This window comes from Diaphorina citri, unplaced genomic scaffold (genome assembly GCF_000475195.1).
Source record: "Diaphorina citri unplaced genomic scaffold, Diaci psyllid genome assembly version 1.1 scaffold17, whole genome shotgun sequence".
Classification (NCBI taxonomy): Eukaryota; Metazoa; Arthropoda; class Insecta; order Hemiptera; family Psyllidae; genus Diaphorina; species Diaphorina citri.
The window spans coordinates 424,601-448,221 of NW_007377455.1; the positions used below are offsets into that span (position 1 = coordinate 424,601).

Genomic DNA, 23,621 nt, shown 5'->3' on the forward strand with positions numbered 1-23,621 from the left:
TTTAATGGTTATGCCATCATACTGAAGTGGCTTTGCAAATTTCGTAGATATCTTGTAAATTTTATAAAAATTTGAAACCCCCATTCGTCAATGGTCAATGTGATCACAATAAAAATCGGTTTTTGAAACCCACGATTTGAAGAACATTTCAATAGAAAATAAAGATAATATACTATCTATAATAATAATTATTATGAACTTGTGACTAAAAGTTACTTTGGTATGTACTTTGTACTATACGATCGTACGTAGATTATGACCATCACACCGTAACACCGACTGATGTTTACATCACCGTTATTGACACTAGACCACTTCCTTCTTTACTGAAATCCCCTTGAATTGTTCTTTACTCCCTAATCACTAAATCAGCAATATTGTAACTGATGATCTGTTTTGAAATTGTATACGTACGTTTAAACACTACTTGGGGTAAAAATATTGTTTTTAGATTTAGAATTACATACTGAACACATAAATAATATAAGGTAAATAAAATGTAAAAATACAGATTACAGATTCGTAGCTGATATTAATTTTTTAAAATGAGAGAGATATACTTACTTTCCATTATTTTGACGAATGCATTTTCTAGACAGTTCTTCAACTAGACAAATGCGTAGAACATTTCAACAAGTATTCTTGACTTTATAAATCTGCAGTTCTGACATTCCCTGAATCTCAACTCTTTTCAGGTCCATATTACGAAAAGAAATTCAAATTCAGAATTAAATATAATCGTCATAACAAAGGACGTGAATCTCAAATGTGTACTTTATTTTCTATATTCTGTGGAAGAAAATGGTCTTTTCATTTAGTAAAACGATATTTTTAAGTAAGTACTTAGGAAAAGAAATACAATCCCAGGATATTTTGAATTCTGAAAGTACCGAAATATGTATGAGGATATTTAGAAGACTTCCCTAATTTAAGCACACAGTGGAATCGAATAAAACACACAAAATACTGGGAGACACAGAGAGGGTTTAAAGGAGGTACAGGTACCTATACAACGATAGGGAAAGACATTACATTATAGGTAAAAGTTTAAAAATAATAAAAGACATCAAGAGTTTTTTTTTATTTATTTATTTATTTTTTTTTTCGTTTGGTTTATAAACTTTAAATTTATGAACACTCATAAAATCTAGGTATCTTCCATTTTTCTTCTGAACTATTAGGTAGCTATTTATAGAAGTTTCTGATACATTAATTTCATTTCAGCAGCATTCAGCATTCGAACTTTGTTTCGTATCAAAAAAATCACTAATTGGTATCTACTAGTATAACTCAGGCATCATTATTCTCACTAAATACTTACCTATGGACCATGTCTCAAGTGGAAAGAAAAAAAGTTTCTACTCTCTATTGCAATTCTTATACCCCACAAAAAATAAATAGGTAAATAGAGCTAATAAATAACTCAGGAAAAAACAATTTGAATTTTGCAAGAAATGGGTAGGTACACCAAGGAAAGAAATAATCGAGGAAATAGCTGAAAGCTTTTATAGATTTACAATACCTAATAGATCGTTTATGGCACTTATTTTGGTTTTATCTTATAACTTAAATGTTTTAATTACTTATAGTAATCTAAGAGGTTATAATTATTACAAACGTTTCAAAAATGAGATTATTTATCTATGAACTTTCAGTAAATATTACTTACACTCTCACATTTAAAATTTTAATATAATAATCATTATTATAATGGTTAAAATGAAGACCACTTGGTAAAAATGTTGGATCTGTGGATGTTTATACTTAGATAAATTAAAAATAAATAACAATCTGGTCTTATATTGCCTCCAATATTTGACGTGTAAATTTATCTAAAGATATGCTTTGTCATGAGGTAACTTATCTACTTCATACACTTGGAAATCTTGGGACTCGTTGAGATACCTACGTAGACATAAATTGCTGACTTCATAACATTATTTATAAGTACCTATATATCAATATTATCATACTGTATGTGGTACAAAGTCAAATAACAACAGAAATACAATGTATGAACATAAAATTAATTTAAATAATAGTTGGTTTAAACAAATAATAAAAACACCATAGCATGATAGCACTCACTGTCCATACCAGAGAGAAAAGTCGGAAGATTGCAGTTGTAAGGAAAAGGAATAGGGAAAAGGTCGAATAGAATGTAGAGTCTTTAGTAGGAGAGTATCATAATAATTGAGATATAGGGGAGGAATAAATGGGGAACAACATGGGATTAAAGGACAGTAGATAATGGGATTAGAAATTTAGAGAAGGTAGTGGTTAGAAACAGAGAGAGAGAGAGAGAGAGAGAAAGAGAGAGAGAGAGAGAGAGAGAGAGAGAGAGAGAGAGAGAAGAGAGAGGAGGGAAATGGAGATAGAGAAAGGAGGATAAAATGGTAGAGAAAAGGGATGGAGAGGTTTATGGAATCCAGAAACTCCTGGAAGAAATACAGTGCCATGGTGAGAAGTTTGTCCTTTAAAGCTTCATTGAACTTAATGGATGACATACTCGTATTTTATGTTATCAGGCATTTTTTGTGGATACCTTAAGGAGCTTTTGAACATATTATGATATTATTGCTATTGCTGACTGTAAGATTGGATTAAGAATTCAATAATTTATCTATATGTAGATTAAAGACAGATCTAAGTGCTAATTTTTAAAGGACAGAAATCTCATCAAAGCTCACAGTAAATGCCTAGTCATAGCTTAAAATTTCATGTTGTCCCTTTTTTAATTTTCGTATGAAATTGTGATTTATATTCCATAGTCGAACGATTCCCATTCACTAAACCTAGAGTCTTGTTTCTGTAACTTTTGTTGGCACTCTTCAATATAGCTGTCCTGAATTCTGTACATCCCCGAATTCGCCTGGTACATCAGAGTTTCTAGAATACGTTCATTCTTTATGGCTTTCGTTGGTAGAACAACCTGGAATTTAGAAGAAGATGCGAGAATTTTAGCAATTTCTACATTTTTACCTGTCACACAACGAAATGGACATTATTTTGATGGTTCAAACCGTTTGAAAGGTATCGGAAAGAAAAACTAAATACAATACAGTGGGTTAAAACTCATTTCATTCCTTCAAAAATTTGCTCAATCTTTTCCAATGTTGCAGGAATAAATCCCTTGCTGACGACCATGACGTCTGTATAACTGTCAATATTAAGTATTATGACTTTTATGCTCCTGTTTATGATATCATTCTTTCTTGTCATCAACTCACCTTTATTAAATCCTGCGGCGTTATTCGGTACAATTTCAAATCTCTCGACAATCGCTCCATGATACACTTGAACTCCAACTTGGCGTCATACTTGGTCGAAGTCTTTGCTTTGATCTTGTGCCGTGCCCAGGTCAGCATGGCTTCAAACTTTTTCACTTCGCTCACCTCCAAGTTTCTACACATGATCATCTGAACCATGCTTTCAGACAGGGTGAGAAAGTCTGTCTGATCAAACAGCTGATATGGATAGGAAAAAGAAAACGAATGTTAGGTGATTTCCGACAGTAAACATAGAATATTTTCGTATACCTATACTTAGAGAGCCAAGAACTGATGGTAGGGCCTCCCCTAAACGGAATGTATCTATAGATAGCTTTATGCAGGTACCTATATGGGGAAAAATATCAAAACAAAGCTATGGTATTCCGATCCGATGTCACGTATTCCCTCAAATTATTCCGCCAAAGAATCATAAACAATTGCTAGCTTGATTTTAAACATTATTTGTTAATCGTCATGAGGAAATTACTTAGCAATCAACGGGGAGAAGAAAATCAACAAAAAATCATTAGGACTTACCATGTGAGCTTTGGACTCAACAAACTGAAGGATCATATTGACTAGTTCTGATGCTGAAGTATACCTCCAGTAGTAGTTTTCTAGGGAGCACAGCATTGTACAAACCTGTGAAAAAACAATAGTTTGTTTAGATTAGTCAGGGAATGGGGATTTATATTCGTTTGTAAAGGACGTAACCGTAATAGACGTTATTTTCAATGTAAGACGGTAAAGTGTTCTGGAAACGGACAGTTCATAACACTTCAAAGAAATTGTCAATGCTCTTACAAGTGAATAGATTTGGCAGCTTTTATTTTTGGTCATGATAAGCCAATCTCTAAAAAAATGTTACTTAATTCGGTGTGACAGCTGACTTTTAGTGCGCTTCTTTAGAACTCAATAAACACCTGTTGTGCACTTTCCCATTGTTGGTCTATACTCCAGTATTGTGTGATTTCCCCCCTTCCAAATCAGACCAATTCAAGGTCAATATCTTGAAAAGTCTTGATAAAGGAGCATACATATCCCGTGAAACATATCGATAAAATCTCCCGGCAAGGGGAAAATCCGCTACCTTGCAGTTCACACCACGGAATAAGGGAATACCTAACTATGTATTATAATACAACTAACCACTTCAATCCGTAAGAACTGTTTGGCATGATGGAAGCAGGCTTGAAGTAGTTCAGGTAAGTCATAATGTTCAGCAGCACAGATGAGGCCCGGAATATTGGTACAAGTCAGAGGACACGAGCTGGTATGAAGATAGTCTAGAAGAATCCGAAACGTTTCCGGGTCAAACTCGATAATGGAAAACTGAAAAGAGAGGTGAAAAGAATTAGACTAACATATTGAGATTGCAGCCCTAATATCTCTTAAGGTGTGTCCAAACATAGTCAAACGACGATTTGAATCTATGTTGGCGAGGCAGTGTGGACGCTTCACTCGACATAGATCGAAGGCCGGTCGACTACCTATGTGTGGATTTTGTAATGAACAATTGTATAAAGAACTCGAAATGCTGGGGTTCAAAGTCCAACCGAGGCGATCAGGCGAGGCATGGAATTTCATCCTCGTAAATATGAGAATTTGATCACCATATAATAATAGACCACCATTTGACCACCATGTAATAATAGAGTTAAATTACCAAGTTAAATTGGGTACCTACATTTTATTTTTTTTTTTAGTCTAATTTACTCACGAGTAGTTTTGTCCGACTTACTTCTACTTGTGCTAATTTATTTCTGTCTACTTTCTGGGCATCTGCACAGACACTTAATCTAGGAACAGCCAAATGTTGATTTGTGGTTTTGTCTTTTTCTTTCTCCTTTTGTTCTTTATCTGCAAAGAAAAAAGAAATCGAAATAAATCATCGAGAAACCTTTATTAAGGGTTATAATAATTATATTATTATACATAATAACTGTCGGGGAAATAGAGAGAAAACTGGAAGTTAAAATTGAGCCCTTGGGTTATACTCGGCTACAGCTGAAGCTAATCATGCTGAACAACAACAAAACACAACAACAACAACAACAACAACAACAACAACAACAACAACAACAACAGCCCTCTACGAGAGGTAAGGGATGGACATGTTACGACACAGACCTGTAAAATCCAATGTTTCATCGTTACGCACTGAAAATACCACTGTATTTTCAGCAAATAAATATGATCCAAATTTGTTTTAAAATTACATCATCCCCTATCCACTTACTCGAGCAATCTTGTGAGGAAGCCCATTTTTTCCGATCCTCAGCCGACAACTGCTGCGAGCTCTGTTTCTTGATGGATCTACCCCAGCCTGCGGTCAGGGTTCCCAGTCTAGAGAATGCTCGCTTCACCATCGGAGAACTAGGCACACTTTTTGGTCTGCAATAGAAACAAACGAAGACGCTTGATGATGATCTTGAAATTGTTTTGGTGACAGGAGCTAGAAATATGGATTTGGTCCACAGATTTCACAGTCATTGTTATAATTTTATACACAAACTTTTCCTTCAATTCAATACTGAAGATAGAATGGATTCTAAGGAGATCAAATAATTGAATATGTTGGACTTTTCTTTGATATTGCTATTTGCCAGTTTCAATTAGTTTTTTGCCAATCATGAAGATGGTCAAAATTTCCGTAGAAAATAATATAAAGCTCACCTAGGAGTTTCTATATCAGGTACTTGAAGGAAGTTACTACTCTTGGGTTTCTGAGGACTAGGCAAGACAGGTACAGCTCGTGCTAAAATTTCGGCCACAGGGACTTGGGGTGAGCCGAACCCTGTTGAGATTCCGTACAGCATTTCTTGAAACACCCTGAAAGAGAAATTTATAGAGTTTGATGGAGGTCACAAAGTAAAACTGGTTCACTCAGTAAGATACCCCGATAGACAGCTAGTCAGCAGGAGTGGTCAATCTCAAATGATGCAAAAAATTCCATCTTTCGATAAATAATGTGACCCCACTAAGATTAACTAATTGATAAGGTAAGGTCTTTTATTTTTTATCGATATCGATAAGATCTTTTTTTTTCTGTTAATGAGTAGTAACTTAAGACTAATAAACCAACGTCAGGTGTGTTTTAGTCAGCACAGTGAACTTCGGATTTGGAACTTCAAGTCTGAGCATCCTTTCTTACTTTCTATGTTTCTATCAAATACTTTCTATCACTTACTTTATTTCTTACACTTACATTCTATCTAGTAAATCTAACCCATATAAAACTCACCTACTCCTCACACCGAGGATGGCTCGCACCCCAATGAATTTCACCTTGGTTTTACTCTGGCCCACCAGAAACACCACGTCAAACAGACCCCCGTTCACGGCCACATTGGATTCCGAATTCATGAAAACCCGCGTAAAGTCCCGGGCTAGCTGGTCGTAGTCTTCGAACCTGTCCCGCACACTATCCAGGAGGGGGGATGAGGGACGCATGTGACCAATGGGACGCCAGGAACCTCGTCTGAAAATGAAAACATGATTTGTTCAAATTTATTAATATTACAACATAACATGAAAAAAAAAAAAAAAAAATCATATAAATGGTATACCCATCCGTAAAAGCAAAGCTTGTTCCACGGATGGGGAACTATTGTGATAGGAGTATTTTTAACAACTTTACTGTCATTTTCAAGGGTAAGCTCTTACCAGGATTATCCTCCTTTATCGATGGTTCTTTTTCTTTCTTGGTAGGCTCCGTGGCCGAGTGGGTATCACACTAGGCTGGCACTCCGGAGGTCCTGGGTTCGATTCCCGGCGGGGTCGAAGTTTTTTCGGCTCAGTAATTAAAGTTCGGGGTGCACTCAGCCTGTGAGGACGAGTGAGTAGCTACGTTAATCGAGTGGTGAGTAGCTACTTTTGATATTTTTTTATTCTTGTAATTTTATTGTCGAAGAAAGGGAAACTAACCAAAGAATCAATAGGTATTCATTGACTTACCTATAAGGCTTGGGAATTTGGCCAGTCTCTGCATGGTTTTGCAGGTTGGCCACTATATCCTCTAACATTTGACTTCTGGTCCTCTCCTGCATTCGTGCAAACTTTGGCGCCGAATAGCTTGCTCTCTCCCCGTTCACGATTTTGGTCAGGAGCCACTCACGAAACATGGGGCCCTTGTCGAACACAGATTGCTCCCACAAGTAGGGCTTGTAGGCACCCACTTCATCTCTGGTAACAACGGACACCTGTGATGACAGAATTCAAGAGTAACTCGTGAGGTTTCAATTTTCATAAAATAATATTGAAAAAATGTAGATTATAAGCAACAATTTATTATGAAATAAATTAGAATTATCCAGTAACCTACTGTAAAAAAGGTATTTTTTCGGAATTATTTTTCTTACCAAATCTATATTGCAAGCATAAATTCCAAAACATTTTTCTGAACACCTCGATCAAACACTTTCGCACAATGAGAGCTCAATGAAATATAAAAAGAACGCACAAATTTACAACGTGAGCTTTTTTGGATCAATACACCCCTAACGCTCTTCCATTTAACCATGCGCACCCCCATTCACAAAAATGAAGTTTCATACTCTATCCCCATTGAACTTTGGTGTCTTGTTTTTGTTGTACAATTAAATTATTTATACTGCCAAGGTAGGTATGGGTAGATATAGTGTCACGCCTAGTTTACTCTTGAAAAGTTTTTCTCCCTTCTGTGACGAAAGGTGATGTGAAATTCGTAGACATTCATCTTGATACGAGAAGAAAGACCTGTTGCTCTATAATCTCTTTCGAGCAAGGGTATTTTGGTTCTGTTTTATGTCAATTATATCTTTCATTTTGTGGTTTATTCATGTCGCTTGTATCCCTAATTATATCAATAGCTTCTGGGTATGTCTCTTTGAAGAGAAAACTAATTCCAGGAAATGCGCCGAGTTGAAATATCGATATTCAAAAACATAAAATTAATGATCTACATAATTATTTGCTTTTATCAAGAATTTTGTATAAAGTTGTACAGTGTGGTCCAACAACGTGAGGAGTAGCGGGGTTTCTCTTCCTTCTCTTTCCCTTATTCTCTTACTCCCTCGCTCGCTATATTTCATTTACCTCATATCGGGTAGGTTTTCGTTGTATCTTGGGACTGGTCCTAACCAGGATGAACGTATGCAGGAAGTGGGACTTGATACAGGCTGGAGAAAATGAGGTGTTATCTGCTTCCAGGAATACAACACACACTATGTCATTCCCGATGTGACGCTTCCTTTGTAGCTGGGGAAGAAAAAAAATGTAAAACAGAATAAATTCCGGGGCACTTTCGTAATCACGGAAGCTCAGCTGTTTTTATAGCAGTTGTAACAAGTCAGACTAATAAGAACCCCGATGTTCATGAGTGGGAAAGTCCCCCGTGTAAGAGTATTTGGTTTCTTTATCTCCTCCATTAAAATGATTGTTGAGGAAATTCAGAAGTTTATTGAGGTCAAATTTTGTACTTATGACCTGAGAACGGAAAATAATGGATGTTTCACCAACATTACTGACCGGCCTCCTTCTGAATGCAACTTCACACATTTCGCCTGCCATGCAGCATTTTAGCCAAATTAGAAAGGATCAACAGACAAGTGGTCTTATTCTGTTGACTTATGAGAAAAAAAACATGATTTTCTGAGAAAACTAGAAATTATATCCATTATGTTACCAGTAGGTACTAGAGGACTGTGACGACTGTTAAATTTTCTTGCTTACCTTCTGCGGATCATGTTTCTCATAAGGAAGCTGCGTGGACACATGGAACATGATCTCAATACTCCGCCAGTTAGTATACACAGAATAGAAGCCAGTCAGATCATGCACCGTGTCCAGACCGCCTTTATATTTGTCAAATCCTGAGGGAGAGAAAGCAAAAAAGGGATTTTTTCAAGAAGTTTGATAGAGGTAACTGTAACTGCTGAGGTATCATCGTCCCGAAATCGAAAAGAGAAGAAAAACAGGATAGGCGAAATCTAACCATTCCGAGAATGAACATTATCCGTTCAGGATAAACTCCACCCCACGCGGGAATCGAACCCGCGGCCTTACGTTATTAGGGGTAATGTTGGTATTTTACCCACAACTACTCCTAGAGTTGACACAACACCACAACAGACATGACATTTCCAAGTGACATCACATTTATTTCACGGTGACAAACGATTTATGTGAAACTCAGTATCTCGGTGGATAGAGCACTGGAGTTTCGGTGCGAATCACCACAAACTTACCTTTCAGTCTCACTCGATCACCTAAGATTTGTAGGAATTCATTGAACAGGGCACTGTTTTCATTATTGTCCAGAATCTCCTCTTCAGTGTACTGTCCTTCTTTTACATAGATAACTCCTACTTTCAATTCAGACTTGATGAATACCTAAAATGAAAATTGGGCTCATCAATAATGGAGACTCTTATAGGTGTCATATTATCACAATGAAATAATAATAATAATAATAAATAAAATAAAATGTGTAATCTTGTAGGTATAGAAAGTTGTGGAATAGGTACACCTCTTTACCCAACTTTGTTAAAAAAGAGAGCTGAAAGGCAAAGGAAAAATGTAGTAACCTCGACGAAGGATGTATCTAGTTGTAAAATGTAGAACCTACAATCACCCCTCTACACCTACTACTTGATCGTTGAAAAAGAGTTTAATAAAATTCAGCCCTTTTGATTGCCCTGTAGTAATAAAATAAATTAAAAAAAAAAACTTGTAAAGGGGATGACCAATCGGGTTATTTCTGGATGTGGATTGAGTTCTACTCAATATCGGGGTCATTCCAGGGTCGAACTCAATCCAGAGATAATTCGCGGTGGTAACCTCCAGCCTTTGGCTATTTGTTCAATTATTAAATTTTAATTCTTACTTGGTCCAACTTCAACAGTTCCTCCGGTGTATCCGGTAGTTGGCCGAGGGTCAGGGGTGGATTTATGTTCACCTCTTTACCCAAAGACCTGACAACTTCTTCCCTATTGTATCGGTCAGCGAACACACAGGATGCCGGGATGAGACCGTGGATTGTGTAAGAGATAGCTCGCACTAATATCCTGTGGGAAAACGAATTTTATTCATCAGTCAAAACGTAAATTGTATCATTTTGCTCTGACCCGGGATTACAAAATTCGTTAGTACGAAACTGGATCTTTACCCTCTTGTTGGTGAATTGTGGCCTTGCGAGAGTATAAAACTCAGAAGATTTTTTGTACATACTTACTACTTTACTTTCCGTGTCCGGATCACCATATTTTCAGATTTTGTGTCTCCAGTAGGTGGCCACGGCCACTCCTTTAATTACCAACCCGTAATGGAATTTATATTACTAATTAGTTTACGGTCTCTGAAATAGATAACTACTAGTATTGCTCACCTAAACTGGTCTCGTCCATTTAGAATCTCCTGCTTGATGCTCAAAATCACGGGCCCCAAATCTTCGTCATTGGTGAAATAATTCCAATGTTCGGTCCCGTAGAAATACTTCTCATAGGTCTCCTGCTCCACGGATGTCAACTCAAAGGCCTGATTCTTCTCCCATTGCTCCTCGATAGTGGTTTTCTTCCTGGAAATCGGAAAACGGGAAACACTGCTTGAATTTATGTCAAACTGATGGCATGTGCAATTTAGTTATACGCGATTTACCGCGATATAGGTGATTTACAAACCAATTCACCTCTTTTTCACACCTCCATTACTGAGTTTCCTTTCAGTTTTAGCTAGTACCTATTTTATAATAGTAGGAGATATCTTCAAAAGTAGGTATACATAGAATAGAATTATTAGGTACCTATCTTTCTTTATTTTATAAAATTTGGTTAGTGATTTTTGATGATTTTACAACCAGTGGTTCCAATCCTGGTCTAATATATGGTGTGAACATATTTTTCCGTGAAAACAAATATTAAAGTTAAAGCAACAGCTCGCAGGAGCTTCAAACTCACATTCGTTATGAAGCTCAAAAATCAAATTAAATACACACGCCGAAATGGCATTTTCCTTATGTTTACCATTGACAAGACGGTAATCAATTTCTATTGAAAAGGAAAATGCTTGGGAAAACAGATAAACAAGGAAAAGGTAAGAAGAAATAAAATATCAAGACTGCTCGTAAACTGGATAGAGCAAACAGTCGTAAAGCATAAGTTTATTATGACTCACATGTGGGTTTGTAGAAAAACTAGAGGGAAATTGATTCCGCGAGTCAAGTTCACACCTGACGCCTTGCTAGCTGAGTCTCTTTTCAAATATCAAGGAGGTTTTACATAATTATGCCGGTATACATATGGGTAAACACTAAAAACATATTGCTGTAATTATGTATGAAAAATACTGCACCTACTTCTTGAAAAAAAAAAAAAGAACTGTCTATGTCTGCTGACTGTTAAGTGGACTTTCAGCAGGCAATAAACCAATTAAGGACCTTTGTATTTAAACTTCCAACACAATTATCTACTAAGCACCAATATGAATCTCAATTATTACTTATTATCTTAAGGGAAAATTCCGGTTGGGTGGAAGAGCTCACTGTGAGAATCCTGTCATTAAAGCCTTGAAAAAAAAAGTTACTTTCACCTCGAAAACTTACCTAGGTTCCTCATCCTCCTCCTCTCCCTCGTCATTCTCCAGGAGACAGTCATCGTCCCCATTTTTGATCCGATGTTCCAGCAGTCCATTTTCCTCTCCATTCGTGTCCTCCAATCGGCCATCCTCGTCTCTTTCCGATTCCGATTCGTCCCATATCGTGTCGGAGGCGATCTTTTGTCGGGAACACTCGATCCAGTATCCCGGCGTTGGAATGAGATTGTGTGGAAACTCTTCGCAAAATTCATCTGGTGACAGAAAGATGTTCGTGTTAGAAATGGACATTGGTAAAAGTCTCACAAGAGGACTATTCACTGGGAACGATATACGTATAATAGTGATCAGTAGAATTTAAACCAACAGACTCAAAGGCCACATCTTTATCTCTTTTCTTTATGGCATTAGTAAACCTAATCTACATTTAAATGGAATTTTATAGTAATAGGACTAAGTTTGTTGAATAATTTATCTTTCAACTGGTGCAATTGAGGCATAATTTTAACTATCCATGTTTGTCTTTTCAAGAGGTTAAATAAGTCTAATCCTCATCTATTTTAAAACTTTCTCTGATGGTCACTCAAGTCTCATTTTTTCTTTGATCTGATTTTTTCCCCTACTCCATTCAGATCTAGTCACAACTTATATCTATTCAGAAGTTGGTCTTTCATTCTCGCTTTCCCCGTTCACCTATTTCCATTCCTTTCTTTTTGTGAAAGTAAAAATTTAAAAAATAGAAGAAAAAAAAAATGGAAATAATTTTTTTTTTACATAGACGTTCTCAATTTGCATCTCTACCCTTTTTACCTTTTATACATCAATTAATCAAAAATGGAAAGAGTGGGTCAGACGGCTAAGGGTATTTATGGAGAGAGAGAGAGAGAGAGAGAGAGAGAGAGAGAGTTGGTCGCTCGAAATTGAAAAGTTTTGTGGGTCACTACCGCTAACCCATTAACACCTATAAAATAATACCTAGACGTCATTTAATGTACCTATAGATATTTTTTCCCCTTGAACTTCATACTTATTGCTTGCCTGGTGATCAGGAGATCCTAGGTTCAAATCCCCCCCCCCAAAAAAAAATATTGAATTGGATCTTCAATTGTTTAAGAATGGAACCACAAGGTACTAACTAGCAATTTACCACTATTAAGTTATTAACATACAAAAAGGATTATCAAACAAAATCTTCAAACAATTCAATACGACCCGTCTGAAAAATGAGGGTTGATGGTAGGAAATGGTCCTGGGGCTAGAAGCGAAATTCTTCAATCTAATTAAAATTCGGGCGGAAACGTCAGCGACTCGGACTTTTGACCGGAGAAATAGCAGGGTTCGGGACATAGAACTTACCCTAATTTTTCTTCGAGCTACCCCAATTAATTGTAGGGTAGTCTGGAGAAAATAATGAGAGAGCTATGTAGGTAAAATTTAGTGGAAGTGTTAAATATCCCTCCCAATTTATGCCATCGCATCATCTGGCAGCAGAAAATTTAAAATTTGTGTGAATCGTGTTTGTTGTGGTACCTATGTTTATGAACCTCGTCAGTATTTTTTTCAAAACTTTCAAAAAGCTGTTTCCTTTTTTCAATCTCACAAGATGCTTATCGTATTCTGTCAATCCAAGGTCTCGAATAGTGGTGCCTTTATCCATTATTCTTGTAATATACGATGATGTACGAGTACTCGTACAATAGGTTTATGACGCACGGCGAATAAAACACAAACAGAATTCTGTTTTATTGCTGTTTTTATTAAAAGTTAGTGTCCTCTCCTTTTACTTTTCTTTCTGTACCTTTCTCTTTCCCCTTTAACTCGCTTTCTCCATTTCCTTGTCTCTGTCCCTTCCTACTTTCATTTCCTCTCCCTCCATGTTCAATCTTTATCTTTCCTTTTTTTACCTTTTTTCCCTCCCTCACTCATTCGCCCTTCCCCACCTGACTCATAAATATCAAGAGCTCTTCATAAAAACACAATATGGTACTTTGTTTTCATTTCAGATTAAAGACTCTCCCCCTTTCAATCCTTCTTCTTCTTATTCTTCGCTTTTCAACCCTTACTGTCCAGTTATTTTTCATCCTTTCTCACATCTTCCTGTTTCTTCATCTTCTTTCCCCCCTCCAATATACTCATGGTTAGGTATAATCTCTATTCTCCTCTCTTCAAGATACAACTTTTCTAATTACCTGCTTTCAAGTTTAAAGTTTCAGTTTAAGTTTTTACAATGAGGTATGGCTCAACTTTTAAGCTTCGCTTTCTCTATTTAATAAATAGAGGATCCCAATTTATAGACAGGGCGGCTCTATATTTGCTATCTAGGATAGTTATAATGATAAGCTACGTTTAATATTATTATTTTAAGCAGGTTGTTCAGTTCCTAGTTGGGAAGCTGTTTTTTCGGTAGGACGGTAGGTATACCTATAGTTATGTATACGTATATAATTATAATTATGTATAGTTACGAAATTTCAATGACTTATTCAATCACACAAGCCTCCTTCAATCTACCTCGAAAGAAAAAGTTTTAGACTAAAACAACAGCTAAACACATTTTATAAGATTTCACTTTACGGCTTAAACTCTGGAAATTTCGAGTGTTTATGATAGCTAATAAAACGAGAAATTGAGAGGAGCAATGAGATGGAAATTAAACGACGTTGAAAATTAAGTCACTTTATTAAATTGGTAACATAATTATAGGCCATATACTTTTAAGGTAAGGAACCTGAATCTTTTGTATACTTGTATAGTAAAATACCAAAACCACGGGCAAAACCAAGGGAAAGCATGTATATTCTCGTCACAAAAATCGTCCGTAGATCAATAGTATTAATAAACTTTACTCAATTTTATTACAGGACTTGTGGACTTGAACCCCACAAACCTCCATCCGAAGTCTACGAGAAGATCGAACCCACAGCCTCCCTCTTACCGTACCAGGTTACCCGCTCGTATAGTATTATAAATGCAGATAATCCGTGTTCTACATAATCCAATTTTGATGAGTTGTGACTCTACTGTGTGCTGAATGGCTGAATGCTGTGGTGAATATGCTTCCCCGATGATATCCGACAACTAAGCACTGTAAGGTAAAACACCAACCTACGTTTGTAAAAGTTTGAGGTTTGGTGCTTATCTTAAAGTGCTCAGGAATCAGAAAGATGACAGGATTGAGGTCCTTGATACTCTGAACTCCTTGAGGATGACACAGGCTTGGTTCTTATTCCGCTGAGTTTTGTTCTTGTTCCGCTGAGTTTTATTCTTGTTCCAGGGAGTTTTGTTCTTGTTCCAATGAGTTTTGCTGTCATCTTTCCCCAACAGGCACATTTTCATTGTACAATGGTACCTAAAACATCTACTAGTTTCACTACATATCTAATAGTGTAAATTACTTACTTATTGAGTTTTCTGTAATACAGAGTAAGAAGAAAGGAGTTTACCTTTTGTAGAAAGACTACTTGAGTTTTCTGTGATATAGAGGAAGAAGAAAGAGCTTTGCCTTTTGGTGGTGCAAAACAAAGGTTCTCTCTTTTTGGTCTGCATTTAAAATTGTGGAAAAAATCCATGAGCTAAGTATAGAAAGTAAAAACAGAAACAATTCCTTTACAATCTCTGGGATTAAAATTAAATTTCATTACAATTTCAGGTAAATGAAAAACATGCTTTGTTTTGTGAAATGAAAAAGTTATGTGTAAAAACCCCAAACCACATATATCTAACTTTGAGTCACTAGTTTTCATCTTATTAAAGTAAAAAAAAAAATCACACATTAGTAAGAACAGAAAAAAATGGCGAACAAAGAGAGCGGAAAAAGAATAATTTTTTATTTATTAATCATGTTTTCAATGCCATGAAGATTATTCTTTCCATTGAGAAATACCACGAAAGATGATGTTATGGTGATAATGGATAAAAAAAATGCTTAGGACTAGTTGCAATAATTTTATTGCTCCAATTTTTACTCTCCTATTTTTCCAGGCGTAGAGACCTACAAGTGTAATAATTTGTAACATCCTTATTGCTTAACACAATTTATGAATTACACACACAAAAAAAAAAGAAGAAAAGGCTCTGACACTATGTCTGAAATAAAGCAAAGATGAAAGCGAAATGATAATAAATTAAATTAAAAAGTTAGCAATTTAATATCCGGCCATTCTCTTTCTCTTTTGTACTTCTTTTTTACGGGGGAATTTTTCTGTCGCTCCCTTTTTATTTTGTTTTCTCTTTACAGGACTTTTCCTATCCTTTGTTTTATACTTCCCTCATTCTTTTGTCTTTTATGAGACCCCAGTGACGAAGCAGTGCGTAGAAACGTACGAGCTCTGCACATCAATAGAAAATACATCTATCATCTTTTTCGAAAAACTATCTGTCGGTATGTATAACCAGTGAAATAGAAACGGGATTTGGTGTTGGTATTATTTTCTCTTCTTATACCTCTATTTGTCGACTTGTATCCATTATAAAAATATTTTCTTTATCCCTTTGGATGCTGATATTGGAACACTGTCATCGCTTGCTTGGATTTTTTCCCCCAATTCTTTTTATGAGGTACACACTGAATTCAAAAGCTTGCATATTGCCTTTGAGATTTTTTACTATTTCAAATCCTAGCGTCTTTGTATTTTCTTTTGTTATAAAAATATTTAATAAGATAAAAATAATCTATTATGTTGTTGCGAAAAATAAAGAAGCTTTTTTCCGAAGATTGTAAAAATGCAGAAGTTGACATCTTGGAAAATTTCTGAAGCTTCACCACTACGTACGACTATAACCACCTTATACAAGTACTTCTAATAATCTTTTTTTTTATATACACCTTCTCTGTGTTGCCTACTGTTTCCTACGTTAATCCGTGCCAACAAAGTAATAATATTTAATTATGGAAGCCAATGTATCTCTTACTATGAACATCTTGGATTCAGAAAGCGTAACTTCAGACTGTGGAAGACTGGAGAAGAGTGAGAGAGAGAGAGAGAAGGATCTTGTCTTTTTTAAAATAAATAAAAAAGATTTCCACTTCACAAAGCTCTGTATTTATTCTTTATCACGTACCTTGGAGGAACGAAAGAAGAAAGAGAGAGAGAGAGGAGGTAGTTAAAGAAAACGAAAACGAAGACGTAATAGAAACATGGACTGATCCTAGGATCAGTCCACGTCCGGAGGGTGTCTAGACACCCTCCGGTCAATTAAACAAAAAGTTGAAAGAATTGACTAAGGATAATCCAAACAAAGAATTAAAAATATGCAGATCAAAAAATTAAATAAAATCTGTTCATCATTTATATTCAGGGGAAAAAAATGGTAAAGAAATATTGAATACAAAAAGTTTTTCTAATTAATTTAATAAGATTCCATGATCTTATCTCTAACTCAAACCGTACAAAAGTTATTCGGAGCATTTTGCTGAACCCTGTATGAATAGTGGAAGATGGGAGAGAGAGGAGTAAAGGAAAACAGAAATAATATGGAAAGATAAGGGTACAATACGAAGAAAAACAAGCTGGGCCCGTCCCTCCGGGAATTATTTAGCCCGTAGTTTATTCGATCAGTACCTATGTACCTACCTAATTTGTTTAATATTCAGTGTAATATTATTCTTGATTTGATTTTTTGATTTTACTTTCATGTAATGATTTAAAATCAAGACTAGAGCCCGTTCTCCCTTTATTCCCAATATAATGTTTAAGTCACCCATCCATTTATTGGCCTTTCTCGGCGTAGCTTAACATAGGTGACGCTAAAACCGGTCTTAAATGATCGACTGAAGTGTTACCTAAAACTTTCTCGCTTTGAGTTCATAGGTCGTCGCGAAAAATTTCAAGATTAGAGCTCATTTGTGTGAGAAAATGTGAAAAAAAAAAATCCCTTCCAATTCATACGAATATATACAGCGCTGAAAAAATATACCAAAAAATCCCGCAAAAACCAGTTTTTTTTTTAAAAAACTTTATGGTTTTCTGGACAAAATTTGCACCACCATTTTCGTGGTCCTGGTAAAAAGACCTTTAATTTGATATATAGGTCAACCAGGTTTGGATAAGTCCTTCTATGGGGACAGACAGACGACACCGAAGCGAATACAATAGTCCGTCCCTTATACCTTTTTATTACTATTGTAATAATAAAGGAAGGACGGGCTAAAGAGGAGGAACGGAGAAATGGGGAAGAAACGCAATATTTTGTGTTAAGTTAAGAAAGAAACGCAATATGTATTAGGAAATCGTAGGAGTTGGTAGATTTAGGTGACAGTAAAAAGGAGGAAGAAGAATAAAACAGAGTGGGAGGGAAATCGGATGAATACTGTGTAGGTAGAAAAGGTATACTTGAACTGTAGATGTCGGTAGAGACAATCTGTTTCAACATAACAACAAAATCGAACCAAACATGAATAAACTCTTGGGTTTAAGAACTTCAAGGAAAAAATCTGGTGTGAACATCACACGACTTTCCTTATCCTATTAAACGATGTTTATTTGGGTGTTTTTCTATTGTAACTTTTACAATATCTCTAACCGTATAGTCAGTATAGCTGAAAACCGCCAAAAGCCACCAACCGCAGCACCTATCGTAACTAAAAGTTTTGAGTTACATCCTTGTCACTTTTGTGGACTATATACCAAATTTTAAGTCTCTAGCTCATACCGTTCCCGAGATAATAATGAATTACGCCGAAAACCGCCAAAAAGCGGCAAAATACCGCCAAGCGTTGCACCGACCTTTTGTGTCGCATGCTTATTACATTTGACAACTGCATATCAAATTTCAAGTCTCTAGCTCTTACCGTTCTCGAGATATTTTGTTTACAGACAGACACACACACGGACCAATGGCTGAAACTTTGGATTTACGTGTTGGCACTAAAAACTGACCATCGAAAATTTGACCCGATTACATTACTTTCCTTCCTATAGGATGAGGAAAGTAAAAAGACAGGGGAAGGAGGAAAAATGAAAGTGTGTGAAAGGATATGATAAGAGCAAAGTGGGTTGAGAGTTGTTGAAAAAATGGGTCTTCTTCAACAATGATTGTATTTCATCGCCCACGACTATTTTGACAAGCCAGCTGATACCCTTTGTTGACAGTATTTTGAAGAGAAAATTCAGTCCTTATTATTGCCAATAGGTAATTTGAGGTGAAAAAACGGAATGTTGACGGTACTTTAAGGTAGGTAGGTAGGTAGGTAGGTAGGTAGGTAAAAAAAAACTCAATTTATTTATTTTTCATCTTTTATTATGCTTAGGTACTCGTACAGAAACCCACAGCAGTGTTACAAGACAACATAGGCCCATTTTTCAATGTTTGTCATGCATATGAAAGCCAAATCTTTTTTCTTCTAAGGTACATAATAATAATTATTATAAGTATAAGTATAAGCAATGCTTTATTTAGACTGTCAGCTTAGAATGAGTTGTTCAATTATACCAACATTTTAATAGAGCACCTCTTTATTATCTAATATTTTCGAAGTAAAGTGTTAGATTATTTATATTGTCTATAAAAAAAAATGTTATTCCTTTTCTACATTTTCCTCCCTATCAATATTTCCCTTACCTTACTCCCTCCTTTTATTTCCTTTTTCCTTCCCTCCCATTCTTCCTCTCATCCTCTCCCCCTACTTCCCCTCCTTCATCTCTCGATATTTCTTTCTTGTCACGATGCAAACTCAATATCGGTATTATTTTGCTTGATGTGTTTTATTTCGTTTGTGAACATTGCTGTTCACAAAACGAATGGACGGGCCAAAAGTTGGAACCAAAGGGAGCTAAAAATAGGTGCATTCCTACTGTTTTCATTTAACGGAAATTTGTTACTGTAGGTCCACTGTATGAAGTATTAAATAAAGGTTCCTAATAACCTAAACCACTCTTCCAAAATAATTGGGATCGTAGATGCATACCTATATTATGATAACCCTCTCTGTCTGGAGAACCCTTTCAGAGGCCTAGGGTGGTACAGTTACCCTACCTAGACTTGGACAACTGTTTTACTTTTTACCTATGGAAAAACCCCCTGATAAGTATCGGGCAACTTTGGAGAAACTGTTTTCACTTCTTTAAGTCTTTTTTTGATAAGAATGAAATAATAATTCTTTATTATGGTACGGTACCTAGGTACCGAAAATAAAATATTAAAACTTTCTCTCGAAAATATTGCTAAGCTGGCGAAAACTTGATAGGTATTATTTCCAATGTTCAATGCTACCTATACTGACGAGGGGAAAATGGATTGTTTCATTCTTTCTCATTATTATTCTCCTAGTGGCTCAACTTTTCTAATAAAGACGTTGGAAGATAAATGAGTTCTCCCGGATTAAGAAGCATGGCTACTGTTAGGAACACGTTTTATGTTATGCACATTGCATAGTTGACTTGTGATACTAGGCGTTCATACAAATTTTGAACCATTTTTCTTGGGGTGCCTGATTCTTCTCTATTTTTTCATAAACCATCTGGTTACACTCTTTTTGTACAATAATTGGGTAGTTGTCTTTATACATTTCTTTCTTCAATATATCTAACTACTTATCTCCATTATCTATCTTCTATCAATACCTATCTACTTACTGAAAACTGGCAAAATATCGCCTTGCAAAATTATCCTATTTCTACATGGAAAATAATATACCTATATCCTAAACCCTATGACAAAGGCTGCTTTTCCCTGTAAAATGGACGAGATGAATGAAAAAAAAATGTATATTTACGTTCCCAAGTAAAATCTGCAAGGATGAATGAAAATCATGAGCCATGAGCGAGGAAAGCTTACCAATAAATATCTTATTTTCCTTTAAATCTTTATGCAAATAGAGACTTATCGTACATGAAAGAATAGAGAATCTCTATTTAAGATAAGCTCCAGAAAGCTCATCATTGTCAGTCGTCTATGGATTTTCTCTATGCACACATTTATCCTTGCGATTTAAAAGATTTGGTGATGAATACCCCAGGATTACCTAGAATTGTGTATAAAAATTAAAACTACCCACCATACAGCATGAAATTCGTTTATAAGTCTAGGGTTCGTTATCGATTATAAAATGAAACATTTGTCAAAGGTATTAGGTATTTCTGTGAATAATATTGGAAAGGTAAACGCGTATTGTGAATTTGTGATTTGAGCTTTTCCACGGAAGCCATCATAATTATTATGAGAGCCATTACAAGTACCTACCTGACACTCCCTGTTTCCCTTCATTCAGCTAATTTTGAACAAATGTCGAACTATTCGCCAAAAACAAATACCTAATTAATAGATTCCATGTAGACAGTGAAATTTGAAATTTCATTTAAATTTTCAATCAGACCGTCATAAAATAAATTTAATAGAAAATTCCCGCCATGAAACGCCAATAGTCTGCCTTCTGGTGTCCTCTGGCTGGATATAAATATTGAACGTATAAACAATCTAATAAAAGCGCATATTTGTAATGAAATTCCGGAAATCCCATTGTTTGTTCATGGCTCTTCGCAGTGGTGTAAATAGACTGGTTCCATTGAATTCATGTTTTTTTTTATTATTATTATTATTTACAATATTACATTCAGTTAAAATTGGTGATTCCAGGAAAATACCTTATACGCATTTGTCGCATTTATGATATTACCTCTGTCTATGGCCAACTTAATCAAATTAAATCTCTTTATGAAAAAGCTTCTCGTTCCAGTTCCAGCTAATATTCTTTAACCTGTATTTTTCGATTGTACAGCACTTGAAAGTTCTATGAGTACACACGACACTAGGTTTATAATGAGTTTATGCTTTCCAGTTGCAGATATTATTCGAATTCAACATGTTGCTTTTCAGGATGTGTGTTGTATATCATATGGGTACTAGTAAACACTTGTGTGCATTTCATCACCTTATTCAATCGGAACAGAATAAAGCACTTTACATTGTCTGGAACTTTCATGAATTTATCAAACCTTTGGCGTCTATAGTCATAAATATTTTATATGGGAGTGATCGGAGTTGTATTTAATTTAATTCAAGATAGGCAGTTAACTAGTTAAGTATAGTCGTGTGTAAACAATATTCTCAAAGTCTCAACCTACTCCACTCTGAGTCGGTAGAAGGGGAAATACGAAGGAGTCTGTAGGTCAAGCTCATGCTATCTTTAACAGAATGATTGAAGAATCCCTATTCTAAAAATACAGGTAGGTAATCCTAACGGTTAAATTTAGATAAATCATAAATAATACAAGAAAATCTGAGATTACCTCATGGGAAAGAGACATGGTTAGCCCAAGCTTGTTTGCCAAGCAGAAGGTCCCGGCTTCGATTCCCACCATTGACAAAAAATTGTGCTTGTTTTTCGATTTCAAATATTTCAACGGGTTACTTTCTGGTGTTCTCGTGTTGACCCAGCCCCTAAATGGGGAGTATTGTGTCTCTTCTCGCCCATCTGTTGAGAGGCATACTACAGACCACTCCACAGTACCTAATTGTTTCATTGTTCCGAAATAAAAAAGCGGAAAACCCTCATATTAAATAAAAATAATAAATAGGGGAAGTATGGGCGCAACGTAACGGCGGACTTACCTGAACAAGCTTGCGGTGGTAGGGGAAAGATGAGCGTGGTGGAACTCTTGCGGCGTGCTACGGCACATCCGAGACTTTGCGGCTTGAAACTACGGAGCTGCTGCATGAAGTCTGAGCACTCCATGAGCGCCACGTCGGCAAAGTGAAGATCACACAGGATGTGGTTCTTGAACCGGCGGGCCCTCTTCTGGTTGGGCCCTGTGAGGTTCAGACCGCATGAGTTGCATCGCAGACATTCCTCGTGATAGTGGTTGTTGTCGTAGATCGTCGTTTGTTCTAGAAAAAGAAGAAGAAAATTTGAGTTAGAACGGTTGACTAATGGTGGATTTCATCAATGAGAGATTTCACTAATGGAAGAATTTTTAATGATCCAAAAGAAGTTTTTAATTATCCAAACAGGAGTTTTTATTAACTTCTCCTTTTTGGGTCATTAAAAACGCCTGTTTGGATTATTAAAAACTCCTTTTTGGATAAATTCTTCTATTAGTGAAATCTCTCATCAAGTCATAGGTGAAATCCACCGTAAGAAGAAGTACGAGTAGGTAAGTTTTGAGAGAGAATCAGATGGTTAGAGGTGTGGAGTGGAAAGGAACACAAATGTGGAAGATGAAAAAGTTATTTCTCCATGATTTATTTAAGTCCACACATAACGGTATGATCTCTGCCAAGGAACTTAATTCAAAACTCTGCCAAAACTCAAACTTTCCAGTCTACATCGGACTTTGGTTAGAATGAAATCACCAATAATTGTTTGGAAGCATTAAACAAACTTAAATCACAACCAAACCGACACTTAAATTTCCCACAGGCCACAAGTTGACGCGTTAAAATCTTGTGGTTTTTCGGTGAAAGCATTTTATCTTGAATATTTTTACTAGACAGGATTTTCCCTTTTTACGCCTGTTTCTTTGGAGTTTGTGCTTTTACTAATATTTCTATTGTTAGTACCTTCCTATGTTTCACAGAATACAGTTCTTATACCTACTCCTTCTGTTTTTCATCCCTAAGAAATGGAGATGTAAAACAGTTTGTCCACTAGCGAATGGAGTGAAATGGGTTGGCGAAACCTTCAGCGTTTCATACCTCGTTTTATAAAAGTTCGCGCGACCTTTGTATAAAAATGAGAATTCTCTCTTTAATGGAAAAGCACTAATATCACAATAATTATGTAATTGTTCAAAATATTAGAGGGAGGGGGGGAAATGTCACCAAACTACTTTCGTTTTAATTTAT

At 35.9% G+C, this 23,621-nt stretch overlaps 1 protein-coding gene across 1 annotated transcript; it reads right to left on the reverse strand.

Moving 5' to 3' along the window:
• Window positions 1–231: 231 nt before the first annotated feature.
• On the reverse strand, window positions 232–22,660 carry LOC103507665. Its single transcript, XM_008472168.3, has 16 exons — window positions 22,389–22,660; window positions 11,851–12,094; window positions 10,639–10,827; window positions 10,138–10,318; window positions 9,500–9,644; window positions 8,985–9,124; window positions 8,349–8,510; window positions 7,230–7,474; window positions 6,517–6,753; window positions 5,949–6,104; window positions 5,512–5,666; window positions 5,014–5,132; window positions 4,422–4,604; window positions 3,810–3,914; window positions 3,231–3,467; window positions 232–2,932 (listed from the first exon to the last, which is right to left on the reverse strand). The coding sequence occupies exons 1-16, from the start codon at window positions 22,510–22,512 to the stop codon at window positions 2,759–2,761; spliced, it is 2,796 nt and encodes a 931-aa protein (XP_008470390.1). The 5' UTR covers window positions 22,513–22,660; the 3' UTR covers window positions 232–2,758.
• Between the last annotated feature and the right edge of the window lie 961 nt (window positions 22,661–23,621).

What these genes read in the sequence shown, in the direction of transcription:
- LOC103507665 (XM_008472168.3), bottom strand. Translation starts at nt 22,512, where the DNA reads ATGGAGTGCTCAGACTTCATGCAGCAGCTCCGTAGTTTCAAGCCGCAA. An exon ending in GAGGAGGATGAGGAACCTAG is followed by an intron (nt 10,828 to 11,850) that starts GTAAGTTTTCGA and finishes TCCGATTTCCAG; the next exon opens with GAAGAAAACCACTATCGAGG. An exon ending in CGCCGCAGGATTTAATAAAG is followed by an intron (nt 2,933 to 3,230) that starts GTGAGTTGATGA and finishes TCTAAATTCCAG; the next exon opens with GTTGTTCTACCAACGAAAGC.